Source organism: Trachurus trachurus, assembly GCF_905171665.1.
Source record: "Trachurus trachurus genome assembly, chromosome: 13".
Lineage (NCBI taxonomy): Eukaryota > Metazoa > Chordata > Actinopteri > Carangiformes > Carangidae > Trachurus > Trachurus trachurus.
Window position 1 is genome coordinate 23,283,611 of NC_139892.1, and position 20,083 is coordinate 23,303,693.

Below are 20,083 nucleotides of genomic sequence, written 5' to 3' on the forward strand. Positions count from 1 at the left end.
GATTGTAAATGTATGTTTTAAATGCACTGTTTTTAAATGTGGACTCCAGTAAGACTAGCGGTAGTCTAGAGCACAGCTAATCACTCACAAATAGACAAATAAACACTACTGTATGTTGTCACAATGGTGAGAAAACCTAAAGTAACAAAGGAAGATGGTATTCGTCCTATACTGTATATTGACCCAAAACAGAAGCAGACAACGGCCTCACATGACCAAAATCAGCACAGTCTGCAGCCGTCAACCACACAGAGCTGGTTTACGATGAACTGAGCAGTACAATGCAGTAGCATATTAGTAATTAACTTCCGCAACAGTGTTGGAACAAACTGTCAAAGCGATTTTCGATTTCCACGATAGATAAAAAATCTAACAACAAGTTTGTCCAGTTGCAGGTTGAGTCTAGAAGTTTCTCTGTTTGATCTCAGTGTGCAGCACTGGATCTGTTGTTGTCTCATATAGTCACAACACTAACAAGATTTTTTTTTAAAAAGCAGTCTCCTGGTCCCTAACAACAATAAGTTAAAGAAATTGAAATCTTACAAATATGGCCTGCTGTAAAGAAGTACAATATAGGTCATATTAAACTGTTAAAATACTCTCTCTGTAGACACAGTGTAAAACAATCATTAACATTATTGCATTTGTTGTTGTGTGTGTGGGAAGACGTCGATCAGATCAGGAACAACTTTGCCTACTGATGAAAGAAAAATTGTGTATCAGCAGGATGTGAAAAACCACAGAACCACATTTTAAAATATGCAGAGACACTGCATCTGACTTTTAACATCTTAAATCCAGGTTTCCATGACATGGATCTGAGTGTGATTCTGTGTATGTTTGTTTAAGACTTGTTTACAGCTGAGATAAATAAAGAACTGTGACCTGTGTAAAGTGTGAGGTTTGTTGAGATGAAAATGAATAAAAGCAAAGTGTCATGAGTTCTGGGAGTCAAAGTTACTGACTAAGGAGAATATTTTCATCACAAATGAAACCAAGGACCAGGATGTGAAACAAAGAAGCATATCAACATTTATTCACAATATCATTCTGTGCAATAATACCATATACAAATAATTATTCTGTAAATATTACAATCCATATAATAGTTAAGATTTTTTGCCACAAAGTGAAACATAAAATACATTCAAAGTCTGTGAAGGCGTCTGCAGAGCGTCAGGGAGGGAACCAGCCAGACTGAAGGGAGAAGAGAGACAGTCAGGTTTTCTCTAACAAGTTTCACTTCCATTTGGTCCCAGGGTGTGTGCTGTGTGTTGGTTTGTGTGTTTGTTTGTTTGTTTGTTTGTTTGTTTGTTTGTTTGTTTGTTTGTTTGTTTGTTTGTTTGTTTGTTTGTTTGTTTGTTTGTTTGTTTGTTTGACTTCACACCAAATGAACACAGGAGGAAACACACTGACTGTTTGGATCCACATCTTTGGATCAGCTGTACACACATTTTTAAATTAACATCACCACACGCTGTTTTTCCACCTCTCACCTGAGTGTTTGCACCACGCAGGCGTCACATCAACAATATGTGCATGACAGTCCAATTAGGCTCAGGGAGAGAGAGAGAGAGAGAGACGCTGCACAGAATTCTCAAATAGAAATGAATAGAGTCAGTTGCCGTGGAAACACACAGGTTTCTGTAACAGCATGCCGCTGACTTCACAAAGGAAGCCTCCACCGGCCCCATCACTGAGGGGAAAAATAGACGACGTCTCCAGAACAACACTGAAAACACACACACACACACACACACACACACACACACACACACACACACACACACACACACACACACACACACACACACACACACTGATATCCTGTGAAAACATTTTAAGTTTCACTGCATTTTCTCATTTAAACTGAAGGGCTGCACTGTCCTGAAGAAAACAACACTCTGGATACCATGGTTTTACCTGACAACAAAGCTGTGTGTGCACATACACTCACTCGTCATACATTCATACAAAACATTATACAATCAACATCTCATTAATGTACTTTAGTCCTCTTCTGCCAGGTCTTTGTGACCTGACAACTGGCCAATCAGAGCTTATGAGCTTCGTCTATAATAGCATGTGATAGGACACAGTGTCCTGACGCTGGTGAGCTGGAGCCGACCAGAAAAAGTGCAGGCAGCACAGGAGGCCGCTGTCAGTCCATGTTTTTGTTTTCTTCAGCCTCCAGAAGAATAAACACCGCAGCAGATGGCTGTCATTCAAAACAGAGCTTTCGTTGCTAAACAACTGCACTCCATGTGCGAAAAATTATTAGTCATATACGAACACGACAGTCTGTCAATCAAGTGTCCTTGTCATCTGACAGAGCAACATGTAGCTGCCGCACCTCCCCGTCACTCGTCCTGCTTCTGGGGTGTGATGACTGGACCTCCTCGTAAGGAGGAGGGGGGTTGTCGGGGGTTTGGGAGGACAGGAGAGGGCAGTGACTGCCGTCTGATTGGTTGTTGAGTGGCGGCTGGTGACAGCTGGGAGCCTCCTGAGCCAGTAATAGTTGGGTGGGTCCAGGTGTCGAGCAGGCAGGGAGGCGTTGCCCCCAACTTCCGTACACAGCCTCCTCGTAGGAGGGGAGAGAGACAGGAAGTCCGTCCACCATCAGGTCCAGCTGGTCTGAGGAGCGACGGCTGCTGCAGGAGAGAGAGAGACATTTAATGTGGAAGAAACAGGTGTGTTGTGCAGGTGAAGTGTCCTTGAGCAAGGCACTGAAAACCTCTTTAATCCTGCTCTTACCTGTGTGATTGACAGGGGTAGAGGCGCGACTTGACAACCAGGCAGGCGGTGGTCGTGAGCAGGAAGATGGACACGCCCACTGCTGTGGTGGCCATGCTGGGCATCGAATCGTTGGCCCTGTCATCAGGGTTCATGTTGGGACCTTCTGTGGAGGAGAGAGACAAATGTTGAAGAAATAACTACAGCACAGACTCACAACACATAACAAACTGTCTGCTGCGCTCTCTGTCAGCAGACATCACACCGAAACATCAACATGACACATTTCCTGCCGTCTTACTGTATGTGGGTGTAGGGTATTTTCAGACAATGACAGAACAAACTATTTTAACATCAAATTGGGCGCCAGAAACGTTTTTGTGACTTGTACATGTATACATTGGATCATTAATTTTTTAAATAATAATCAAGGAAGAAAAAAATGAATCACAGCCACAGGACAAAGAGAGAAAAAGAAGAAACAGTGTTGCCTCGATTGTGCGGAAATGGCACACGCAAAGATATTCATTATAAATGTCAAGTCATAATCTATCACACAATCTTTGTAGTCTAACACAATGGTCAATGAGCCCAGGGTCGACTGACACAAGTTTTGCATATCCACAAAGTAGCTTTGCAGCCTTTTGAACTGGGTGTCTGTGGCAACCGGCCTGAACACAATGATGTATGTGACATTGGCCCCAAATCAACAGTGGAGTTCAGATTTCCAGATTTCACTTACTGATTACTACTTTGATCTTTGGTCACACCAGCAGATATGGTAGATTTAACTGAGATAGCGAGCGGAAGCTGTCTCTGTCTGAATCTAACTGTGACCAGTGCTGCACCGCTGTGGGAAAACCCACCTTATCTGTGGTGATGTCTGAACGCAGGAGATGATCCAATACAAGGTCTACAGTATGGCAGACTGTTTTTGATCAAGTCATGTGGTTTTTCTGTGCCTATGACAATGGCAGCAGCTTTCCATGAGGCTCTGACAGCGTCAACACAGAGGAAATGTCTAATGGTTAATATGGTTTCTTTGCCCGCTTCCTCTTTGTGCGCTCTGACTTCCTGTCGCAGCACGACTGACGGATGGCAACAGAGGAAGTCGGAACTGATCGGAGGAAAGTGAAGCTACAGAGTCTGAGCATGTCTATGTTAAGTAGGTCAAATGATAAATGCCTATCGGAGAGGGACCAAGCCTCAATAATGATGCTGTGATAATAAAATGCTACATGATCAAAGCTTTAGAGGCTTGTCCTCCTGATCGTGAGAGAGGTGAACTCATTTGTGAAGCCTATTGAGAAGTCTTTTTATGCTGACTAAGCTTTCACATCTTGAACTGACATTGACACACATTTTAAGCAAAGGTAGACCCCCACAGGGAATCAGACCCCAAAAGGTAACCGACCCCCAAACAGCAACACAGTCTCTGCTTCCTGAAAACTCAGAACAAGAAGGAACTGTCTTAAAAATGACTAATCAGCCTGCAAAGGGTCTGGATGAACAGTGATGAGTCACGACTAGATTATATATACTGAGATCCTCTCCGAGGAGTGCTGTGATGCCGGTGCTGCTGGGAAATGTCAAGAGATGTTTACAGTCCCTCCAGAAATATCTGCTTACTAACAAAGACAGGAATCTTAAAGTCACATGATTTGAGTCTTCTTTTAGCCAAACTCCAGAGAGAGGGAAAGAGAAAGACAGAAAGAGAAAGAGACACAGAGAGGGAGAGAGAGAGAAGGGGGCAGCTGAACCATGGGACCTGGATTGTATTGGGTTTTTTGTATTATCATTATTTAGTATTGAAGTTATTATAACAATAGATCTGAGTTTGAGTTGAGTTCATTTGTTGCAATTCCCTGAGGCCAAAAGTATGGTGGCCCTCAGAGCTCAATGCACTAAAACTTGAGAAAACACATCTTCATCATTTTGACAACATGTGCTCTGCTAAAAATCAGAAGTGTTTCCAGGGGACACTAAAAAGTGGTGAACCCAGCTGGGATAAAAGTAAAATATGGTCTGGACTCGACCTGTGACTAACAGGATCACACACCTTCCGTGGTACACCACCTCTTCCCATTCCCTGCCCCCTAACGCCACCATTTACAGCGTGTTTTTGTATTTGTGAGTGTTTTATTAACAAGTCCAAACTCTCACCTTTGATGGGAATGCAGGTCGGTATCGGAGGCACCCACTTCCCATGGCGACATTTTGAGACACGGTTCCTGTTGGTGTGGTATCCGGGCTCACAGAAGAAATGGATGGAGCTCTTGTAAGGGAAACCTCGACACGGAGACGGGTCGCAGCGGAAACCTCCGTGTTCGGACACCAGAGGGTGAGTGCAGTTGCTCAGTCTCCCTGCAGAGACACAAAAACACAGCGATGAGAGCAGGTTTTTAAAACAGTGACACGTCTGAGTCAGCTTTGTGCACTGAAAGTCAAAATTATAGGTAACCTTCCCACAACACCGCTGACATCGGTTTAATGCTTTTTATACTCTCATAGAATTGAAACATTTCCCATAAAGCCTTCCTCTCTCCTCCCCTCCTCCACCTCTGCAGCACTGCTCCACATGCATGTGTTTTCTTTAGGCTTTAAAGAAGAGGATAAACATTCTGGAGGTGATTTTCTAACTCCTTCTACGCTCTAGCTGCCACTGCCAGAAACTTGGAAACCAGATTCAGCTTGGTTTGCTTTGTAGAAACTCTGATTTCTTCTCATTAATGCTGAAAAGATTTCAGTGGGTGAGAAAAGCATGACAGGTCTGTGTCAGGCTGCCAACCCCTGCAGCTCCTGTCTAGGTGTTTGTGTTAATCATCTCATTGACTTACAAATGGTGTGGTAATAATTCACAGATCTAAAGTGTCACAGACGAGACATGTACTAGGTGTAGGTTTTAGGACAATAGAAATATGCACTCCTTTGTCCTGCAGTTACTGAGTGTCTATCGGCTGTAGATGGCGGTTATTCACCAAGATGTAGCTGATTGAGTGAGAAGAGCAGCAAAGCCCCAGGACAACCTGAGGGTCCATGTGTCTGCTTGTTGTTGGTGGTGTTTCATTGCTCTGTAAGAGGACGCGGTGTTGTGGTGACAGGGTGATGGATGATGAGTGAGGGTGATACCGGTTGAAAAAGGTGCTGTTACTGTAAACAAATGCTGAAGAGTGGGTTAAAGTCGGTTGGGGGTCAGGATTTGGTTAATTTTGCGTATTTATGCAAATGTTACATGCCGGGTAGCGTGAGCACAGCAACTTTCTGTTCATTCAGTGAGAAGAACGCTGCCCACAGACCTCTTCTGCTTACCCAATGGACAGCTTTGCCACAGCAGCCAACACGATTACTCACTTCCTCTATTTCTTCACCTTCCACCCTAAAAGTCTGCATGTGCAGAATTACGATTTGTACCGCCTCTGCAAGCTCCTTAACCCTGAACACCAACATGCAAAGAGTAGAGTAGGTCAAGTGTGAGGCTGGGAGTGGAAAATCACTAGAGCTTTTGCAAATGAAGATGTAGGTCAACTAAGTGTTTATTGGATTTTAGAGCAGGAGAGTCATTGTACATATATTTAGTCTAAACGGTGGTTTCACACAATGACATAAGAGGAATTCTAGTTTAAACTGCTATTTATGCAGTTAGAGCAGGAAGAAGACTGAGTTACAGCCACTTTTCTCATGGCCAGAGTTTGAGCTTCAGTAAAACAAATAAACAAATATAAATTTAAGAGCGCAGAGAAAAATGAGGAACCGGGCAGTTTAGTTTTATATCTCCGAAGCAGAGTGAATATGTCAAGCTGAGCACAAATTGTCTACATCCTGCAACCTGCTGTGTAAAAGGTCATCTAGTGTTTGAAAAGCAGAGATGATGCAAGTGTCATAAAAATCAAAACCAGTGGTGACAGTTCATCTAGATGAGTGAAATTTTTCAGTATCTCACTGTCAGACATGTTCTTCTTAGAAACACTTATTCTTTTCAACAATTCCCTGAGAAGTCCCTTTCACTTCCATGTGTGTGTGTTTTTTTTATCATGAAGAACATTCAGAGGTAGGTGAGCTGAAGAGGAAACTCAGCTCAGATGCCATTTAACCCAACAAGTTTTGTATTTGCTGCAAATATTTAAAATAAGACTGTAATTGTCTGCATATGACCAAATCACAGCCATAAATAGGGAACAACAAATTATGATTTGTTTGTTTCTTCCATTATTCATTCACACATCTAATCAAATGACTTGGACAGGGCTGTTCGTTGCATGTTGTACAGTATTGTGTATTATTGGTAACAGTAAGAATTTTAGTAGTTTTCCCTTGAATCCAATGTAAATGGTAATTTTTGTACACCCAAGTAATGAATGAGGGCTTTGGGTTAGAGTTCATACCTGCAGTGAGGAGCGGTGAGGAGGCCAGGAGGATGAGTCCACAGACCAGACTGACGGGTCCACACGGCCATGGATGCAGGACTGAGGCAGACATCAAGTCAGACTTCCTGATGAAGCACCAGAAATAGAGAGTCAGAGGAAGAGAAAAACACAACAACTATCCATCGGCCATCTTCAAACAGATGTGGCACACACACACAGACAGACAGACACACCCACCCCCACACACACACACACACATATAATGAGGACAAGTGTCTTCACAGTATCTTTGAACAGGAAGCAGAAGTTGGACCTCTTTCATTGTCAAGGACCTGTGAAGTAAGGGTCCGAAATGACATCACAGCTGCGCAGATGTGCAAAGGGTTTTTTCCCCTCTGAATGTATGGTGAGCTGTGAAGCAGCCTGCAGTGTTTGCTTCAGCTTGAAGGAGACTGACACAGCGAGTCTGCTGCTGTGGTGCTGATTAACACCTGCCAGCTGCTGAGAGCAGTCACACCTCCACAAAACCTCCACGACTTTAACATGAAAACACTGACTTGTGTTAAAACTAAACTTTATCATCAACAGCGTGCAATTCAAACAAGAACTAAATAACGGAAGTACAGCAGTTTGGCTGATCATCATGGCAATTTCATTTCATTGACAATTTCTGTCGACCCTGCTGCTTTCTGATGTGAAGATCGACTTTCGATGTTTGTCCATTTACAAAATGTTACTGTTCCACTTTCTTCAGACAACACAGGCTGCAACAGGAAAGCAACTGACCAATATGTTCTTAATGTCTGATGATTAATGCCATTTCTTCAGACCAGTAAAAAAGTTAAAAGGTCCCAGGTCCATAAGAAGTTCTGGGGTTTAATAAAAATACTTTCAATCAACCATTAATCAATGATTAAAACTCTCGTCTGTGCATTTTCAGTTGATCAACAATCTAGTAATCAACTGCTGCAGCTCTATAGCACCAGCACCAAAAAATAAACTAACCAGTCAAACAAACCTGAAACCAAGATAAACAAAACAAGAGAAACCAATCAAAGATGCTAACTACGCTAACTGTTCTGAGATAGGCAGTCGCCGGCACAACAGACTCCTCATCTGACCCAGATGGGGGTGGGGCACGAGGCCCATCCAGAATTTCACAAAGAGGAAGTAAGAGTCGATGTGCTTCCAGCTGCAGTTTTCTATTCTCTTTTTCACTGTTCATGTTTAAACCCCATGTTAAACACTGTGTTAATCAGCCTACTAATCATCAGAGTATCTTTTCAGGGTGTAAAACTTGTTCAGCCACATACTCAACAACATGACAGTGAACCTGTCCTGTTTGCAACCTCTCGGACGAGGGGGAGTGAAACGCCACAACGAGCCAGACTCTTGCTCCAGATGACTTGCACGGCGTTCATCCAAGGCACGCACACTTCCTGTGATAAACCAGCACCTCTGTGAGAATGCCAGCCTAAATGCCACAGTGTTTTTCAGTGCGTGGAGATGATCGTGTGTTTGCGCTCAGTGAGCTTTGGTGTGTGTTTTCAGCTTTCATGTGAGGAGAGATGCCAGTCATCTCAGGAACAGCGAGGGAGTGCCCCCTGCCTCAATATGGCCCACACTCAGATGGACACACACACACACACACACACACACACACACACACACACACACACACACACACACACACACACACACACACACACACACACACACACACACACACACACACACACACACACACACACACACACACACACACACACACACACACACACACACACTCCCAGACATATACACACAGACTGAAACACACACACATATTTGCAGCTCTGTCTTCTGTGACCACTGCCTGCGTGGGATGTCTGCAACTCTGCATCTTAGTCATCGCGGCCCTCTGTGATATTATAACTTCTGCTGTATTGTTTGTCAAGTTGGAAACAGGGAGGCAAGAGAATCTTTTTGACAACATAAAATAAAAATGACTCTTTCAGGTAAGAGCAACTCACTGTGATGCTGTTTTTGCTTTTGTAGATGCTGTGACCACCACAAGTCTGTGAAATGACTGACCGCCTTCACTCTGGCCACATTTTCACAACTCCGTGAATAAAGGATGTGTAAATAATATGTGACTCATCAACACCACCACAATCAGAACCACTACAAACATTATCCTGGTGAGCTTCAAATGTCAGTGTTCCCACGTATTTCAGTATTTGCTGCTACAGTATAGTGTCTCTGATACAAGATGGTGAAGGCCGAAGCTGTATGAAACTTGAAAGACACAATCTGGACTGACTCTGCATTTACGGGAAGCCCACCCTGCTTATGTGTACCCACTCTCAGCATGATTCAGAATAAAGGTGTCAAACAAACAGCACATATCCCGCGTTAAGTGACGTAAAGTAACGTCTGCAGCTGTAAACACTAGCTCCCTGCCAGCTCTTTCTTGGAAATATTTTCTGGCTACACAGGAAGTGATGTATTCTGTGTTTCCAGCCGCAACAGTGATTTGTTTAGTGCAAACAGAGGAAGAGTTGTGTAGCTAACATGAGCCCTCATGAGGAGGAAGAAAATGGTTTTGACCTGGAGAAACAAAACCAAACAAAAAAAAACACTGCGCAGGAAACGTCCACACCACCTCCCCACCTGAGGCCTAAGAAACACCTGAGCACCAGAGACAAGCTGAGAACAGAAAGCACGCAGTCAACTCCTGGGAGTCTGCTTTGACACTTTAACACTTGTTGGTAGTAAGTAGCGTTACGTGTCTTCACCTGCAGAACCACATCTGTCAGTCTGGTTGATCAGTAGCTGTGGAGGTGACTCCTGCTCTGCCAGTGTGAACTTTGCTCTTTCTGCTCTGCTGCTTCAATCTCTCAACATGTGAAACTTGTACATGGTTCAGTTCGCTGTCCTCATTTCTTATTTATTAAGAACTGACTCAAGTTTTTAACCACAACTGGGGAAAACATGAATTTATTTTTTTTCATATGTCATTATGGTACAGTACAGCAATTTAGATCTAATGTTATCTGCTCTAACAGCTCAGTAAGACTACTGAAAAATGCTTTTCTTGAGAAACATAACAAATTTAACCAGCTCTGTGTAACACTAACCACCACAGAGATGGTTTTCAGTGGTGTGACAAGTATTTATTCCTGTGGACTGGTTTTGTGCAGAAAGCTGAGTGGCACAGATACAGCAAAGAGGAACTGAATCAAATTCAATAAAAAAAAAACTTAATGTGGTCTGTAACCACACATTCAGGGGTTCTTCCTCATTGAATGCAATTGGATCTAATTCAAACTTACAGTATATTATTACATAATTACTCAGTCTGATGGGACGCGCTGGTACTGATGCTCTAAACAGTCAGGATACACAACATACAATGAGCGTGCACAGCATGCAGTGAAACTGCTGATGTTGCATTACTGAGCAGGTCATGTGGGGGTGGATGTGTTTGTGGGGGTGAAAGACCCACTAAAAACTCATTTCATCCAGCCTCCATACAGTGTTGTTCAACACAATTGTGTGCTGACACCATTGTTGTTATAATTGAATCCATAAAACAGCTCATGTTCAAAGTGCTTGTATACAAGCTAATGAGGACATAAAGTCAAATAAACATGGACTCTGCATGAGCAACAGCAGCAACATTTATTTTTATTCATGTTAGTGGTTCACAATGTGAAGTCAATTATGTGATCATACCTGTAAAACCCAACATGTCTGTCTGCTGCTGCTGCTACTACCTCACCCTGTGTGTCTTTAGACTTAATTTATCCATATATTCATGGGCGATTTAATCCATACTGCTGGTTTCAGTGTTTCTCCAGTGTGTATCTATTGATCTGGGTGATGAGGTGCTACAAACAATCCCCCTACACAAATATTAATACTGCTCTAAGTGAAATGCACCAGATGTTGTGAGGGAGAACAAACAGACTCAAAGACTATGAAGACTTTGACTGACTCTTTAGTCTATGAAAAGAATAAAAATGGGAAGGAAGCTGTTGAGAAGTCGGACCCAGACAAAATGACCAAAAACAGCCACAAACCAATGATCACTGGTTTAGCCTACTGATGAACAGAAAAGCTGCACATTCACATCTGAGCCAGATGTTTCTGTTAGAAAAGATAAACAATCAATCAAAACTAAGCCTCTAAAGAACCTCTGGAACCTGGTGTTGTCACAGACCCTGCAAGCTCCTTCAGAAACATAAAACCCCTCAAGCTTCTAACTACAGCCTGGATCACCCTTCAAGTAGGCTACACTAGGCTAAGTGTCCGGCAGACCCAGAGACCTGCAACAACCCCAGTCCTTCCTTCAAACATGCAGAGACTCAGAGACCTGAATTAGGCTAGGTATGCCTGAGTCCCACTGGGGGGTCCATTATGTATAAACAGTGGGAGTGGGAGCCTCGATGCTCCTACTCTGATCAATCACCATCACTGTAGGCAATAGCTGTAGCCTAATAAATAGGCACCGTTTATGTGTTATTTATTACGAGCTCTGGTTGAACTCCAAGATACAACCCCACGCATTCAATCTGCTGGAAACAAGCTTCATAAACACAGAGACACAGAAACACAGAGCGCCTGTTTCTCACGGCGCCGGAGCCGCCGTCACAGCGCAGCCTGCGGCCGCTGCGGCCGGCAGGTCCGGCTCGGACAGCCGCTCTCTGGACGGAGCGAGTGTCGGAGGTTTAAAAGGCAGGAGCGACTCACCTGAGAGCGGAGATCCGGGCGGCAGCGGAGCGATCCGGCGCTGAGGCGGAGGCTGGTGGTGGTTCAGGCTGCGGCAGCGAGCGGAGAGGAGAGGGAGCCGGACGGATCGGACGGAGCGGGGCTCGGTGGTCAGCTGACGGTCTTCGCTCCTGCTCAGCAACAAGTGAGACCTGCGAGGCTGCTGCTCCCTGACTCATCGATCAGCTGTGTTTGACAGCGACCATCAGGCTTCCTATTGGCCGCTGCGGGCCTCCAAGCCCCGCCCCCCTGTGCCGCCCCGTTATCTCCTGGAAACACACACACACGCCATAGACTGTAAAAAAAAAAAAACACACACTCTCTCTCTCTCTCTCTCTCTCTCTCTCTCTCTCTCTCTCTCTCTCTCTCTCTCTCTCTCTCTCTCTCTCTCTCTCTCTCTCTCTCTCTCTCTCTCTCTCTCTCTCTCTCTCTCTCTCTCTCTCTCACCACACACACCCACATCCACCCACCCACCGACACACACAGACTTCCGCTGAGGACAGTCGTTCACATAATAGGGTATAGGTTTAAAAAAAAAAAAAAAAAGAAGCTAATTTTATTTCAAAGTAGCAGAATTAAAAAAAAAAGTTTTTAAATAAAAGTTCTCAGTTGTCTGAACCCTCAACAAATAAAAGTTGCCAGGACCTACCACAATGTCCTCACAACAATACACACACACGCACACGCACGCACGCGCACGCGCACACACACACACACACACACACACACACAATGATAAAAACATACAGGCCTATAGTAGGAGTAGAACCACAAAACTAACTGAATACCAAGGAGACTTATTGGAAACAGTTTCAGACAGAAGTCACAGACTCAAAATGCTCTTTGATGGTCTGACCTGTTCTACAGTTTTATTTAGTTGACCAGTCGTCTGCTGCCACACTGTCAGCTCTGTAAGGCTGCACTGGACCACTGAATAACAGGTTCCCAGTAGGACTAACATTTGGTTATCTGATTAAACAACAAGCACAGATTTTTTTTTGTTCATTTGGACAAAAATGTCAATCATGAGCTGTTCAACAACTAAAGATGTATCTATGCTAATGTTTTTTTGTGTTTGTTTGAGCTTAGACACAGTTGAATTTCACTGTAGACTTAATATTTCTGCCAAAAGTGGCTATAAAACAAACACCTCCTGAGGTGAAATGGGAAAAAGGCACAAGCTCTTTGTAAGTTATGCTCAGCCATTTTTCACTGGCCTTAATGGCTATCAAACTACCGGTTGGTTTGTTCTGTGCAGGCATTCATATGAACAAAACAAACCAACCACTGACCTAGTTTCATTATCTGCACCGACTGTGGATAATAATATTCAGCGTTAGAATTAACTCTCACTCTTTTTAAAGTCACCCACCCCACCATGCTTGAATGCACACCGTTTCTTCATTTAACTCTGCACTCAGACCTTACCCCAATTCAGCCACTAAAGAGCTGAAGAACGAGCAGAGAGCGTCCTCACCTAGTCTTAACTTTCACACTGACCACAAATACAGCTGTCACCGTTTGGCTGGGCCCATCCTTCATGTTGACTGTTTACAGTAAAAGCTGAGCTGAGGAACTGCAGCCTGCAGGAGCCACCGCCACCACCACAGAGCTCACTTCATCTGACGGAGCGACTTGACGGAAATGCTAAAAATACAAGTGCTCTGACTGACTCTGGCTGTTGCTGTAATACAGCAGAGAAGTCCTCAGGGTTTCCACTGAAGGCTGGTCTACAGCAGCACCAGCTCACCAGGCAGTCTGTGGCAGCTCCATCAGTCCTGTAATTAGTCACTTAGGTTACTGTGAAGGATGACATTCAGTTTAGGCCTCGTCACATCTGATTCTGATACAGCGCAGCCTTGTTCATTACAGCAGAAATGTCAGTGAATCATCTCTCCGACCTCAAAGGCCTGCGTCTGCCAGAGTCTCTTCAAGAGTAAAGCAGCAGCTCTCTGCTGCTCCTGGCTTGTAGTTGGGTGTGTTTTTGTTTACCAGTGGTTCCATCCAAACCCCTGAGTGACACATTTATAATCATGCCATACAATACAAATCATTCATTGCACTAATAAGTCATGCAATGTTTTTATGTTGCTGAATGCCAATGTACAAAAAGCAAAGCAGGCAGGGCGGTGCAGGTCAGAGCTGAGTGAATCTGCTTCCTATGGAAAGTCCACTGCAGCCACAATGTTAGTGAAATGTACTTCTTATCAGAAATAGCCTCAGGTGCTAATGAAAATTCATTTACTGCACACTAAACCATCTGTCATATGAAAATTGATTTGTATTATCGGACTGGTGTTGAAAACACGAGGCGTGGGAACTGGGAACACAGTCTAGTCAAAGAGAAGAGTGAATATTTTCAGATCTTATCTTCATGATCAGGGTTAATTCCTCACAATCAAAGAGAAATAGCTTCTTTACATTTTGCACAAACAAATAACCAGTGAGAGTAACTGCAGATACATGTTAGCATGAAGGTCTAAGCACAGCTCAGTGTGAGGCTAATGAGGGTTGAGCCAATATTAGACAGTAAGCGTAACAGAAAACACACACACACCATGGATGACTTTTACAAAAATTATATTTGCAAAAAAGTAAAATTTGTGTAGTGTAATCTATGTTTTTACAATACCAGTGAAATTTACAAAAACAAAACGGTGCAGGTACACTTCTGTCTAACGCACGACAAAATGTCAACACTGCAACAGATCAACAAAAACCAGCTTTAAAACATGTCGAGTCAGCGAGAATCATAACAGTCTGTCAGAGGAAGTCTATTCATTTTTCCTTTTTTTTTTTTTTTTTTTTTAAATTCTAGTGTTGTATATCTTGTAGAGTTGGCTGTTGGTCAGTCGTGGTCAGGGTTTCTCATGACACCAGAAATGAACTTCAGTAACCACACTTACACTGTGGAAGCCAGAGATGAAGTCCTGCGGGGGGGGAGGGGAGGGGTTTCCAAGAACCAAGACTACTCCCCTAAAAAGGAGAAATGTCTGTCAATATGCAAAAACACAGAACCCTGAGCAGCAGTGCTACAGCTGCTCATTGGCTACTAGTAATGACATCTACAGAAAACCTTTGTAACGTGGCTCTGTGGAGCAGGAAGACACTGGCAGAAAAAATGAAGAAAAAAAGACAGCAGTCCAGTCTGGACTGCACCTTTTCTCCATCAGAAAGAAAACAGGTCAAAATTTCTATCAGAAGTGGTCTCTGTGAGGAATGTCACTGAGATTTGTTACTTTTAACACATCAGCCAAAAGAAAGAGACAAACAAATGACATTTAAATCACTTGCAGACCTTTCAGATATGTGAGATGAGAAGAACAAAGAGTCATGGAAGTCTTCTTTCACCATCACTAACAGTCTTAGTGTCAACTCACGATCATAATCTGTCAAAAATAGCGTTAATGTTAAGGCATGAACTCGTGAATGTGTATACATGTCCACACACGTGTACCCTCAGAGAGCAGTATACATCTGGTCCATTAAAATGTTGTTAAAGTCTATCAAATGAGCAACATCAGTCCACCAGTACAGCAAACACATCAGGGTTTTTTCACATTGATAATCAAAGGACAATCGACCAAAATGTGGGATGAGGCATGACAACAGTCTGTGATACCATAGAAAGTGTGCTTGTTTACACTTGGATGAAAGGCATTAAAGACAAGGGTTTAAAAAAAACAAAATAACAAAAGAAAAAAGGACAACAGGAACATATGTACAATGAGCATTAGGACCACAGTTAGGAAAATAAATCATCTGAGATCTCGTTTTCAAAATAAAGGTCTTGAAAATCCCACGCACTTTATTTTCAGTGGAATGAAAATGAACCCATCGGTACAGTCAAAACGCAAGTGTGACACAAAAATATTAACTGTAGGCTGGATTTTCAGGAAATGCTAAAACGTATTCCAATTTACCATATCTACATTTTACTTTTTTGATCTTTTATTACTCAATTCTTAAAATCTCAGATGACACTTTTTTGCCTGACAGTGGCCTTAATAATCAGTCAAATATACAAATAAAAAAATAATATATGCTGCTTTTTTTTTGTTTTTTTTTTACCATTTCAGCCACCTACGGCCTCTCATAAAGTACAGCAGAGATGCAAATTACCAGCATTTCGTAGAAAGACATCCTGATTTTGAGGAAACTCTCTCAAACCAGAAAACAAGAAAGAAAACAAAGGGTCTTCTCTTAAATATCACAGGCTGAACTGAATTACCTCAACTAAAATCTGATTGTCAGTCTATTGTCTCATTGAGCTCAGCTCAGCCGTCTCCTGTGTCTGATTGGAAGGAAACGTTGATGGACACGTGACATCACACAACACATTTCCACTTCTGTCCACAAAAAGATGCAGAACCTAAGAAAAACAGTTAATGCACTGTCTGGTAAGTAAACAGCGACCGCTAATTTCTTTGAAGTGTTTTTGAAATAAAACATAAAAGTGTCAAAAAAAAAAAAGAGACAACGTCTACCATTAACCTACTTTTAGTGGCTCAAACTTGTTGTGAAGCTGCTCCAGTGTGGGTACAGGGAAACTCTGACGCATGTTTAAGGGCATGGAAAATTCATTTTTTCTATTCTTTCTCACCATTTATTTTTCTCGAATAAATGAAATGAGCGAAGAGACAACAGAGTTCAGTGATGTGAAAATATGACTAGAGCTCGAAGGAAACAGTGTCTGGAAGGAAGTATTTGGGTTACAGAGCAAGCGTCATCACAGTAACCACAGCCACGCGCCTCTGTAGAGCTGCTGCAACAGTTAGTGACATTAACAGGATAATGAGGACTTAAGTTCTCTGGTCCCAATCTTTAGCGAGCTGTACTTTTTCGTAAGCAACATGTAAAAAAAAAAGTACTAGAATAAAAAAACATTCCTGCTTAAGTCTTCATCCTTGTTGGTGCTGCCTTTGTCTGTAGACAGCCACGCAGCCATTGTTTTGCACAAGTGATTGTTCGCTACATCAGGAGGAGAGCTAGAGTAAAGGGCGCCTACAGCTGCAGTAGAGGATGTAGAGTCGTGCATTGCGGTGATTGTGATTGTGACTGTGCTACACAATCCAATACATATCTAGTAACACATTTGCACTGTAGTTTTTTCTTACGAGAGAAACCGCATCTAGAAGTTTGAGAAAATGTTTCTGTGTTGAGCATCTGATGCTCAGATGTTGGGTATCAGATGGAAGAGGACATGCTTTACATGCCGACACCTGAAACCTGCTAAGTCAGGTAGCTGGACTCTATGACCCAATCTGTCGAGTTCCACAGGTTAAACAGAAGGGAGCAATCCTTGTAAGGAAGGCCTTCCAAGAGGATGGAGGTGGAGGCATGGAGGCATCCCACCAGCTGGCTGGAGGGGGGAGCCATGGGGAATCCCCTTCTCAGACGGGAGTGACAGAACCTATGGAGCAGTAATGTACCTGAGGTGGAACACAGGCTCTGTCTGTGTCCGTCTGGACCGATGAGAGGAGGCTGCTCTCTGCAGCAGCTGGAGGACATAGAAGGAATGGAAACCGCAGCCTTGGCCTAGAGCGGGGAATGTATCTGCAGGCTGTGTTGATGTGCATCTCGTTACCTTGAGAGGGATGAACTGCTACAGAACCACAGTCTTATCTTGACCGAGATCTTCTGTTCGTTGCTTTGAGGTACAGTATGAAACTACAGATGTCTGCTGATGAAGACACTTCTGTGGGCAGTAGTGGTTGTATAATAATAACAAGACCAAGGCCGAACTGAACTGTGGGTAATAATCTGTGATTTCATGCAGCACGCTGAGGCAGACTTTAAGCGATGTTTGGTCGACAGTGGAGTGTATACAAGTGAATGTTACGTTATGAAAAATTCATCGGTCTGAATGTCTTGATGTGAAAAAGATTTGCATGCCCTGTTTTCCAAATGAGTCATTACAGTCACGTCTATGAATCACACAATGAATGACGGCTTTAAGCTCACGTCTGTCAATCAACAGTCTCCAACAAACAACATCTTATCACTGAAGTTGTTGGGAAGCTTTTTGCTCTTCACTATTACTCCCAAATAAAGTGAGGGTGTGATGTTTGACATTGAGGTTCCATTTGAAACGGTTTTACGATTCTTTTGAGCTCATCATGCCCGTGTGTGTTTTCATTATCAGCAGCTGTTGTTCACTAGAGTTCAGAGTGTTTGTAGGTACTTCAATTATTTTTCTGTAATTGGCCTAATGCGTGCCAGCCTCAATCCAAACAGCCGTCTTCACACGCATCAGACGCATGAGCAGCACTCATCTCTGTGTCACGCTGAGTTTTGAAAGAGTTTAATATTTAACGTACTCGTCAAATGACAAAGAGCCACAGTTTGCTCCTTTCAAGCACTGACACTATGTGGTGGATTCAGCAGCATTCCCGTAGATCCACTAACCAGGCGTTCAAACATTAATTGATTCACCTGGATGAGCAGCGTAGTAGAGCGATGTGATGAGCGCTCCCTCACGTCAGCAGCTCACCGCTTAGTAAAAACAGCAGCTGCTGCGTGTCTGTGGTAGGAGAGTGATTACAATGCATGTGGCACAGAATGAAAACAGCTTTCCAATTGCCCTGAAAGCAGCTCCTGTTCATTTCCTACCTCAGATGATTCTCAAGTTTGTGAAATAAAAAAATAAAGTAAGAATGAAGGTGTGGTGAAGCCTGCTCTCCTGAAAACCTCACAGTAAAACCCAGATGTTAAAAACAACATTTAAAAAAAAGATACTAAAACAGGGGAACTATTTGACCTCAAAGGTCAAAGTCCTGTGTGGTCTGGTCTAAAACACAAACAAAATAAAGCTATAGTGTCTAATATCTGCGCGCTGGAATCAACTGGGAGTGCAGCTTCTATCTCTTGTTGACAGTGCTTCAAAAATCATCACATATCACACTAAAAATAACAAGACAACAAATCATAAAACACAAACCACAAAACTGAGATAGTAAAACATCAAAACTGATATATCTCTCTATGTTCATTGTACTTACACAGGAAAATAAGGAGAAAATAAGAGAAAAATAATCTGTTAAAGAACCACAACTCCAGTGTTTACATTTGACTTAGTGTATGTTTTGTTTACAAGAGAAAGCTAGTATTATATGGCTAAAAAATAAAGTCAGTCCGTCTCATTTTCCAGCCAAAAGAGTTCCTCCCTCAGTAGTAAGTTCTGGGTATGATGAGGACACTGTCTGAGCCTGGGATCCCTCAGCGAGAGACGTCCTTGTAGTGAAGAAAAGTCAGCTTCCAGACTGTCCGATAGTGAGATCAAAATATCACTTAGACTGTCTCTGACAATTAGCCAACAGGCTCTTGGCTCCTTAAAAGCATCTAACTGGTGTGCAAAACCCAACCTTCACACTTAAAATCCAGGTAAGGTCCAAATGGAAAAATAAAAACAGCCACAGTCCTTAATCTTCTCAGCTCAGACCTTTCAATTACAACCAAGTGTTAAAATGAAAGCGGCTTAAATTATTCAACGGGCAAGTTGTGGCTTCTCTTCTCTCAGTGCTCCACCTTCACAATGCCAAGAGAGAGGGCTATGAAACACTGTCATCAACAGTGCTGACAACATGTTTACACACATACACACATGGTCTCACACACACACACACAGCGCCTTATTGCCTTTTTGTCAGGGAGCGCGCTCCCCGCAGTTCAGTGATTCACATAAAAGCAGAATACTCCTGCACACCTGGTTCACACTTTGCAGCTCACAGTGCTTTTCTGAGAGTTTTCACAGAGCTCTAACTCACGACCTCTGACCCCTGAGAGCCACTCCTCTGTGTGCAGGAGTATTCTGCTCCATCTGAACCTGCACAAGCTGCCCCCCCCCCCACAGCCTGGAGGCCCCTCGTGTCCCGTCTCATCTCATCCTGTTCTGCCTCATCAGGGGGACGATGCACGACGGCGGACCTGCCTTCGCCAGGAAGGGGTGTTTGAGAAGCTCACTGGCCGTGGCCCTCTGAGCCGGGTCTCGCACCAACATCCTGTCCAGGAAGCCCTTGAGCACAGGAGAGACCTGGGAGAAGAGAGAGGGAAGAAGGCAGCCACCCATATCAGACTCAAAACCCAAACCCAAAATTTAACCAACGTGGCAGTTTGTCAAAACTTGGAGGCTATTTTTTTAATGCATCTTAACCTGCTAAAAAGGGAGATTGACTGTGCCCATAGGTGTGAATGTGTGTCAGGCCTGTGATAGACCCCAACCTCGCCCTACATGT

The 20,083-nt window shown here is 43.3% G+C and overlaps 2 protein-coding genes across 5 annotated transcripts in view; both read right to left on the reverse strand.

The window, feature by feature from the left end:
- Positions 1-1,070: 1,070 nt before the first annotated feature.
- Positions 1,071-12,063, reverse strand: LOC310996205 (sushi domain-containing protein 6). 2 transcript variants are annotated; one of them, XM_083985588.1, is made up of 6 exons: positions 11,832-12,063; positions 7,116-7,222; positions 4,897-5,097; positions 2,755-2,899; positions 1,777-2,648; positions 1,071-1,732 (listed from the first exon to the last, which is right to left on the reverse strand). In XM_083985588.1, the coding sequence occupies exons 1-5, from the start codon at positions 12,026-12,028 to the stop codon at positions 2,309-2,311; spliced, it is 990 nt and encodes a 329-aa protein (XP_083841714.1). In that variant the 5' UTR covers positions 12,029-12,063; the 3' UTR covers positions 1,071-1,732; positions 1,777-2,308. The 2 variants fall into 2 exon arrangements, with proteins under 2 accessions (XP_083841714.1, XP_083841713.1); XM_083985587.1 differs by having other exon boundaries at positions 1,777-2,651.
- Positions 12,064-14,632: 2,569 nt separating this feature from the next.
- Positions 14,633-20,083, reverse strand: part of pak4 (p21 protein (Cdc42/Rac)-activated kinase 4) — a 33,736-nt gene continuing 28,285 nt past the window's right edge. For all 3 annotated transcript variants that reach the window (XM_083985289.1, XM_083985287.1, XM_083985288.1), the window contains exon 11: positions 14,633-19,881. In XM_083985289.1, coding sequence (XP_083841415.1) covers positions 19,726-19,881 — 156 coding nt within the window. In that variant the 3' untranslated portion in view covers positions 14,633-19,725. The remainder of the gene's footprint in view (positions 19,882-20,083) is intronic.